This window comes from Gymnoscopelus microlampas (assembly GCF_963454915.1).
Source record: "Gymnoscopelus microlampas genome assembly, chromosome: 1".
NCBI lineage: Eukaryota > Metazoa > Chordata > Actinopteri > Myctophiformes > Myctophidae > Gymnoscopelus > Gymnoscopelus microlampas.
The window spans coordinates 16,405,158-16,415,090 of record NC_139962.1 but is presented as its reverse complement, the minus strand read 5'-3'; the positions used below and the strand labels follow the sequence as shown (position 1 = coordinate 16,415,090).

The 9,933-nt window shown below is 38.9% G+C and overlaps 1 protein-coding gene across 1 annotated transcript in view; it reads left to right on the top strand.

Annotated features, from left to right (window-relative positions):
• Positions 1-5,209: 5,209 nt before the first annotated feature.
• The window catches only part of rs1a (retinoschisin 1a), a gene marked incomplete at both ends in the record, with an annotated part of 8,096 nt that continues 3,372 nt past the window's right edge, over positions 5,210-9,933 (top strand). Inside the window, 3 exons of the mRNA XM_084053914.1 lie at positions 5,210-5,261; positions 6,614-6,654; positions 6,935-7,061. Of these exons, the coding sequence (XP_083910040.1) occupies positions 5,210-5,261; positions 6,614-6,654; positions 6,935-7,061 (220 nt within the window). The remainder of the gene's footprint in view (positions 5,262-6,613; positions 6,655-6,934; positions 7,062-9,933) is intronic.

Genomic DNA, 9,933 nt, shown 5'->3' with positions numbered 1-9,933 from the left:
CCATAGAGTTAAAAATAACACGACAGGCCGTCGTCATCATCAGTGATGGAAAGTAGTAGCATTTTACTTATGTGCCAGCCTGTACTTAAGTACAATTATGAGGTAGGCTACCTATACTTTCACTTTGAGTCTTTGTATTTCCATGTTTTTACGCTTTACACTTGATTATAGGCTAGCCTACTACTCCACTTCAGAGGCAAATACACGCCTATTGTGCTTTCTACTCCACAACAATTATTTGACCATAAGCTGATCTTTAAGTAGTGATTCACGCTAGAGTGGAAACAGTCTGGTGACGCGAGGATAGGTTCAGTTGAGCTGTGATCGAACCCCCAGTCTCTCATTCGGCAAACCGACGCACAACACAACCTACCATGCCAATAAAGCTGAGCTCTAACATGGGAGTTGCTGTGGCTTTGTACTGTCTGGGGCTCTACATTTAGTTTGGCTTAGTTTCTTATTTGCATATTTAGATGAATACGCCTATAAAACATGCATTAACCAAAACATTTTTGGAGCTATTTAAAAATAGAACATAGCCTACTTTTACTCAAGTAAACATTTGAATACAGTATACTTTTACTCGTAACAGTATTTCTACATTGTGGTATTGCTACTTTTATCTAAGTAAAAACCCTGAGTACTTCTTTCCACCACTGGGCGTCAGGCTGACAAGTAGCTTTTGGCTGATGGAAAATTAAAAACATGTTACTGGGCTTTAATGTTTACCAAGTCTTAGAGATTGAAAACGTCAGAATCATAAATACGTCTACGAGGGTTGTATACTACAGCTAACCAAGTCTACTCTAAACAGGGCTGCTGTATTGGTTCTCAAACATTTTCATGTAAGACCCAAATATCAATTTGGGTGTCTTTACCCAAATTGATATTTGACTATGGAACCCCATCTGAAAATATTTTAAGCCAGAAACGCCCATAAGATTAGTTTTAAAATAATGTCACAAATATTCAAAATTGTTCACAATTACAGATGTTTGAAAATAGCCCATCTACAAGCTCACAATGCGTTGCATCACTTGCATGAACTTGTAGATCAGCTCTTTTTGAGTAACCAAAGTATGCAATAGGTTAACTGTTCCTTTTGCTGCAGACCCCAAAACCCCTTAAGGACCCCTTGACACCAGTTTTAGAACCACTGCTGGGTTATGTAAAGATTTTCCAAAATATTCCCACAAAGCTATGAATTTATAAACAACCATTGCCTAATTAGTTGCAGTTAATCGCTTCAAGTCTGCAGTGATTGCTTTTTCCCCTGCAGTCGACACAGGATGTGTGGTTTTCTAATCCCTTGAGGTCAAGTACTTTTAATTTCCAAGCAGTAGGCCTGCTGTAGGCTACTTACACTGCATGATGTACCTGCTGTAAAGAGCAACATAATACCCTCCTAGAGCAGCCACTGCCAACCTGTGGGCCCCCAGCAACACATGTAATGATTTTATTTATATATTTTTTAAGTAAAAATATATATAGGTTTACTTTAAAACCTGGGGGGGAGATGATACCGATAAATAGAAGCTTAAAAATATCGTTGCTGTCGGGCAGAAAGCTCTTATGTCCACATTTGACCTTGTGTTTTTCCCGCAAATTATTGCCCTACATGATCATACTACAGTGTCACACTAAAGCATCAAAAGTAGCAGATCCACAAGCTTGTAGATCTGCTACTTTTGAATCCTGAAACGCAACAGTTTTGGACAGGTTTCCACCTGACAGACGGTACTACTAGATGTCTAAGTGGGCACTGACGCAGAAAAGGTTGGGAACCATGCACTGCAAGTGGGTGGGTGCCTCTAAATTAGCTACAGCTGAGAGAAGAAGCTGGTGATCTGATCAATACGCCGTTTATTAAAATAAATCTTTAATGATACTGTACCTAAAGTTTACATCAATATAAAAACATAAGGTTGAGCTTCAGCTTGGATTTCATCATGTGCAGGTCTGGTCTTTCGTAGTCTCTGTTGTACCAGTGTCATATGGCTCCATGGTGGAAGAAGGATGATTCTCTGCCTGTTGGTCCTTGACAGCTGGGATGTCTCCAGGCTCACTTGTTGAAGCCAGAGACTTGGAGTCCTCTTTAAACCACATTGGCATCTCTTGGTCTTCTCCCACTTCTTCCAGGAGGACTTGCAGTACCAGAACCATCCTGTAGGGAGAGACATGTCACTGGATATTCAGGGTGGACTTTTTGGGTGAGTTTATACTTGGACCCTAAAACAAAACAAAATCAAAATCAGATCAGTTATGTGCTACACTACACTGTAAAATCCAGAGCATTCATTTAAGGAGCACTTAACCCATTTTCAACCTCATCTTCATATAATTGGTTCTCCTCACGCATTATAAGATGGCACATCTTCTACTAGATCTGCATCTCATTGGTGGGCAGTTCAGAAACCTGCCACCAAAATCACACCCGATGGGATTTCCAAGCTAATTATATAGAAACTACAGTCTTTTTGCCAGAATGTTAGCATGCTGAAATAGAAGTCATTGTTCTTGCATTAATACAAATTAAGGTTTTAAATCAAATCACCAAACCTGCCTACTGATGATGTCACTAGTAGGCAGAGTTATGAACCATCCACAGCCCTACTCTGAGACACAGCAAGTACACAAAAAACGTGCCTTCTTAAGAGCAAGCATTAGTGAGACCAATTGTAAAAAGATATAGGCTGAAAATGGGTGATGTGGTCCTTTAACCCTGAAAGTCTAAAATGAACTTTTTATGGGTATGAAACAAAGAAGCCTTTTCCAATGTCATTGTCAACAACACCCTAGGCTAGATAGATAAATCAAGTTTGGTGGAAGAGGGGGGGAAAAAACACATTTATGCTTTTTTTTTGCAGAATGAGAATGTGGTTGTTCTGACCTCTCTTTGATCTCTCTAGATGAAGGTGGGGTAAGCCATCGTTGCTTTGGTTCCCTTGATCTTGTTCTGCTTGCAGGAGCCTTCATGGTGCAGCACTGTACCTGTACACAACATGGAACAAATAAAGAACCTAGTGGTGCTATATCGCTTATGTACCTGTACACAACATGGAACAAATAAAGAACCTAGTGGTGCTGTATAACTCATGTACCTGCACACACAACATAACAAATAAAGAACCTAGTGGTGCTGTATAACTTATGTACCTGCACACAAAACATAACAAATAAAGAACCTAGTGGTGCTGTATAACTTATGTACCTGCACACAAAACATAACAAATAAAGAACCTAGTGGTGCTGTACAACTCATGTACCTGCACACAAAACATAACAAATAAAGAACATAGTGGTGCTATATCACTTATGTACCTGCACACAAAACATAACAAATAAAGAACATAGTGGTGATATATCGCTTATGTACCTGCACACAAAACATAACAAATAAAGAACCTAGTGGTGCTGTATCACTAAGGTAGGCTACAGTACCTGTCCACAAGACCTAACAGTAAAGGAACTTGATCACTTGTGTAAATACAGGATTGAACACAAACCGCTACACTGTGACTGGACATATGGCCTTTTCTAATGCAACTAATGAAGAGAGTGGTGAAGAAGTCCAATTGAAAACAGCTTGTGCAATTAGACTTGATTGCATTCACCTGAGTTACATGGCCCACTGTTAGGTCAAGTGGTTCTCAAGCTTTTTATTTATTTAAAGGAAGGATTCCAATAACTTTGAGAGTGTACAAATGTAACCAAATGGATTTGTACACTCTCAGAGTTACAGCCATGTATGTAAGGAAGGATCCTTTTGGAACCCCCCCAAAGGAACCACTTTGAGGTACTCATTTCTTCTAAGAAGAATTGTATGAGCAACAGTTCAGTTGCAACAAACACAACCAGCTGTTTCACTAGACTTGAGACCTATTTCTGTTGCATTTTTCTAATTTATTGAACCTTATTTGGAAAGTCTTTCTATACTGTAGTATTGCCCTTGATAATGTACAAAACACCTTCTGGTCTGTTATATGGGTCACAACACCCAGTAGACACCAGAACTGGCATCAAATCTCGACACGCACGCACACACACGCGCGCGCGCGCGCACACACACACACACACACACACACACACACACACACACACACACACACACACACACACACACACTTTCTCTCTTTCTCTTTCTCTCTCTCTCTCTCTCTCTCTCTCTCTCTCTCTCATATATTACTCCACCCACTCATTTCATGCATGCCAGGCTGGACCACCTGGCCAGCGTCACCGTTTTATTTTTACCAGCATGCTTTGTGACTCTACTTGTGTACAGTTATTACTGGATATGTTCGTATTCTGCCCACAACATAACTTAATATGTTCTCTGCTGACAAGATGAGAGCAGTTGAACATCTATAGACTTTATGAGGGTATGTCCTTTACATTCCTTTGGTTCAGGGCAGGGGTTCCCACACTTTTCAGCACGTGACCCAAAATATTAAGTTGGTGTCTTCCCGTGACCCGACCTTACAAACATACATTATGAAGCCACGTATTTAAAGAAATAACAGAAAATAACCAATCTGCACTCACTATTTGTTTTATTTTATTTATTTTATTATTATTTTATTTTTTTTCTGAATTATTTTGGAAAACATTTTTATTTAAAGGTAGGGTAAGTAATATTTTTTGGTATTTTTTATTTTTTTGTTAAAAGGTTAAAGTACTATATTCTGATAGTAATCATTGCTACAGAGCGTTTGTTCGGGCACAGGGGTCTCTCCAGCTCTTTAGTAAACAGAATATAGTACATTTTCAGATAGGTGACAACATTTAAGCCAATCAGGAGAGAGCAATGAAAATGCATTTTCTGTTTAATAAAGAGCTGGAGAGAAATGAGAGCTCTCCTTTTACTGAACAAACACTCTATAGCAATGAGTTCTATCAGAATATATTAGAGCTATTTAACACTTATTTTAACAAAAGTAAATCACTTAGCCCACCTTTAATTTTATTTATATAAAAACAAAATACTGTATATTTTTGGAAAATCTTTTGAAGTAATAAAAACATGTGTTAAATAATGGGATTTTTCCTCACCACCCATAAAAACCCGGTCCGCGGCCCAAAAATGGGTCCCAGACCCACAGTTTAGGAACCCACCCAGTGCTATGGATTACTGTAATCCAGTGTAGTATATAATGCTGGCTGCGCTGCTCAGTGTACAGACAGTCTAGTGTGGGGTGAAGCAGAGTGAAAGATGCCTCTCCATATGCCAGGGTTCCTTCTAGCTGTTCTGCTGGCTGCTAACGGTAGGCTGCCAATCTGCAACTAGCCATTATCTTCTTAGCAATTATTCCCTCCATTACTTTTTCAATTACCGTAATCGAATAATCAAGAAGCATGTTTTTTTGTCTGTTTCAAATGTTTTATATGTCAACGAAATCGGGCCTACATTTTTGAACAGATTTTTTATAATTGATTACATTTATTAGTTTTATAGTTCAAAATTAATTGAAAATAGCAGATCTACAAGCTCACAACTCATTGCAATGTGACACATTGTGAGCTTGTCGATCTTTGATTTTCACTATTTTGGAAGAAGTTATTTTCAAAGAAGTTGAAAGAAAAATGTGTTATTTTTAAAATGTATATTTTATTTTTAAGTCGATTACCGATTATTGTTTATAAGATTAGTTCAATTAATTGTTGGGTCCCTAGCATTATAAGATTAGTTCAATTAATTGTTGGGTCCCTAGCATTATACTGTTTGATTACGTATTTCACTCAGTCTGTTTTTTTTTTTTTCGTATTCATTTATGCCTAAAGATTTCATGAAATGTCTGAATTTATATTTTATTGATTCTCCTCAGAATTTGCAGCATAAAAACTGTGAATCTATGGCCCTTTAGTTAATGTCTAACTGATTTGCAGAGCTTTATGAGTTGGCCAGATTTTACTCTGAAATTGATTATGTTTTATTGACTAATACTTTGTATAATTAGAATATATATGTTATAGACTGGATGTTATACATATATACAGTAGATGTTATATATCGTAGCTGTCTGGCAGAAACCTCTTACGTATCTCCATCTTTTCTTCGTAAATTAGTGCCCTACTTGCACTACTGTGTCAAACAAAAGTATCAAAAATAGCAGATCTACAAGCTCAAAACGCTGCACGAAGTGACGTGTTTTAAGCTTGTCTATCTGCTATTTTTGCTATTTTTGAATTAGAATCCTGAAAAGTAGCAGTTTTTGACATACCTACTGTATGAGGTTTCCACCCGACAGAGAAGATATAATATGCTCCAAAATGCATTAAGTTCAGACATAACTCCTTTTGTTCATCAGTCAAATTTAAATTAAAAATCTGGGGGCCTGCAGAAAAATGAAAGACATCACTGTTCACATGTTCTTCATGTATGCATTAAATGTGTTTAAATGAAATTGTGTATTATGTGTTGCACATGGAGCTACAGTGTCGCAAGACACATTTCAGTGAAAACTAACAAAAGTATCATATCATATGTATTATTTTATTGATATGTTTTGCATTGACAAGTTGAGACATACCTTTAGTCTCCTTTGACATTGCTGTATACTAATAGTGTATTCCTTTTCCCCTCTGTGTTGTCCTGCCTGCCCATCTGTTTGTACAGTGCTGTTCAGCATTCAGGCTCAAGAGGTAGGCGCTCAAGAGGTAGGCTCAGGAGATGTTACTGAATGGCAGAGTTATTAAGCCTCCACATTCAAAACGTATCATTAAAAACATCCAAATTAAACAATTAAATTAAAGTTTCAGAAAAATGTTAAAATAGCTAACATTTGTATACTGATTTGTGTGTGTGTGTGTGTGTGTGTGTGTGTGTGTGTGTGTGTGTGTGTGTGTGTGTGTGTGTGTGTGTGTGTGCGTGTGCGTGTGCGCGTGCGTGTGCGCGTGCGTGTGCGTGTGTGTGTGTGTGTGTGTGTGTTTGTCTCAGTTGTCTGAGGTGTGGACTAGCAGGGCCTGCAAGTGTGACTGTGATGAAGATCAATCTCCCACTGAGTTCCCGTCCATGGTGTCCTCAGCTGGCTCCTCCATGGTGCGTGGCGTAGACTGCATGCCAGGTAACAACCATGGACACTGCTCTCTTCCGACAGGCTGTCCACTCATTCACTGTCCCTCTAGCGTCACTATTCTGGGCATATAATTGGCGAACATTTGGCGGAAATTGTCGACCTACAAGCTGTTTCCCCCCGATGAGATTTGTGTAGAGGGAAAAAGAAGGGAACCAAGTATAGACCCCTGGAGGACCCCGGTCAACTTAGTGTAGTTGGTATGGTCTGCTATTTAAGGAAAAGCGGACTATAAAGTCTCTTTTTAAAGAACAGGGATATTGCATTCTGTACACAGTAATATCTGTGTTAATGTATCCATTTTGTGTGTATGTGTGTGTGTGTGTGTGTGTGTGTGTGTGTGTGTGTGTGTGTGTGTGTGTGTGTGTGTGTGTGTGTGTGTGTGTGTGTGTGTGTGTGTGTGTGTGTGTGTGTGTGTGTGTGTGTGTGTGTGTGTGTGTGTGTGTGTGTGTGCAATTGGACCACAGATGTGACGCCACAGGACATTGCATGCTCCTTTGAGTCTCCTCTAAGCCCAATGTGGTGCTGCTCCAATGATCGGCTCTAATGCCTTAGAGCAGTGGTTCCCAAACAATGGGTCGGGACCTATTTTAGGGTCACAGACTAGTAAATCGCTAGTAAATATCCCCTTTTTTCTTTAACGCTGACCAAATAAAGAAAAGATTTTCAGTCAATTTTTTCAAAATAATTTCAGAAATGTTATTAAAAAAATATTAATAATTAAAAAAAACATTTAAATAGTGAAAATATCTGATCTACAAACTGATCTACAAGTGAGTGGTTAATTCATCATGTATTTTTGTAAGTTGGGGTCCTGGGAAAACATCAATTGTCTAACGAACTATGCCACCTTTCCATGTAGTCTACATAACTGTGCTCCAAGCCTATAGGTTTTTCTCATCGCGCGTGTGTGTGTGTGTGTGCGTCTGTGTGTGCGTGTGCGTGCGTGCCAGTCTAGGCTAATGGCAGATCATCATAATTCTTAGAACACGATTCTTAGTGTGTGTGTGTGTGTGTGTGTGTGTGTGTGTGTGTGTGTGTGTGTGTGTGTGTGTGTGTGTGTGTGTGTGTGTGTGTGTGTGTGTGTGTGTGTGTGTGTGTGTGTGTGTGTGTGTGTCTAGGTTAATGGCAGATAATCATATTCTTAGGACACGATTCTTAGAGTGTGTGTGTGTGTGTGTGTGTGTGTGTGTGTGTGTGTGTGTGTGTGTGTGTGTGTGTGTGTGTCTAGGTTAATGGCAGATAATCATATTCTTAGGACACGATTCTTAGAGTGTGTGTGTGTGTGTGTGTGTGTGTCTGGCAGCGGAGCAGATAATCGTATTCTTAGAACATGATGCTGAGATTACAGGGCTCAGAATAGAGGCAGCGTCCCCCTCGCACAAACACAACCAAAAAAAGCTGCAAATAGGATGTCATGGAGCAGGTGACAGTCCCTGTGTGGCTCAGTGCAACCTGCCGGCTCTAATACACCTTACTGTAGTCCTGACTTTCCCAGCCTGTGGGCCGTGAGGATACTGAAAGTGGGCCCTCAACAAATTGGCCAAATACTAAGATTGTATTGATAATATAACATTAATATAAAAAATATGATGTAAAGAAAAATGTCATTGTACTTTTTCTCTTTAAAACCTTGAAAATTTGTTTTGTGATACCGAATAAAACATAAAGTATACTACGTGAGTTCCATTGATCCAAGCCGTAAAATAATAGATCGACTGATCATTGAAATAAACATGCTCTGGAACTGCACACGGCCCACCCATCTGACCTCTTAACATGGCAGCCGATAGCCTTTCAAGATTTCCAAGTGGGCCCAGATCCAGAAAAGTTTGGGAACTGCTGCTGTTGTTTAAAAAATATGTAATAATTTATGTACATGTGTTTTTCTGTTATGTAAACACGTACGGTAGCTTTCTGACTGGAACAGAGCGTGATGCTTCACACGTTGTAATGCTGAGATTAGACAGGATATGACCTTGCATCAGATAAGCTCTAGGCTAGTATAGTAAACAAAAGAGCAGCAGGCAATGCATGCTCCAGATGGTCTCTTTACACCGTTTCACAAACTGTGGCTCAGGACCCATTTTTGGGTCGTGGACCCATCGTTTTTTGGCTTGTGAGTAAATATCCCCCTTTTTTTACGTTTCCCACAAAATCAATAATTATTTAATTTATTTTGAACAAAAAAAGAACATTTTTTTTTTAAATAATTTCATAAATGGTATTAGATCTACAACGTATGGCATTGCTACGCGCTGTGAGCGTTAAGAATGGCTTTTTTCACTCTTTTTGAAATAGGGATAAAGTCATTCATCATGTACTTTTAAGTAATTAAGCAAATCGTTGCTGTCGGGCAGAAACCTCTTATCTCCATATTCTAAAATAGAATATATAAATATAATAAATTAACTCCCTACTTTATGCTACTACAGCGCCACACGGAAGTATCAAAAGTAGCAGAACCACAAGCTCGAAACATGCCGAAAAGCGCTGCATTTGGAGCTTGTAGATCTGCTACTTTTGATGCTTTCGAATTTGAATCCTGAAAAGTAACAGTTTTGAACATATGAGGTTTCCACCCGACAGAGACGAAATCTATGTTTTGGGTCTCTAGAGCTGAAAAGTGTGGAACTGGGAACCCCTGGTCTTATACTCTTGTATACAGACACTATTCTGAACACCATTGGTTTTTAACTGGGTCATTTTGCTCAGACTCATGTTTCCTGCTGATTTCCAATAACTCATTACACTTACCACACGACAAGTACATTTATTATTACTTATTCTTTTTTTTCTCTTTTCTCTGCTTTAATATGATTTTTTTTCTCAGACTCATGTTTCCTGCTGATTTCCAATAACT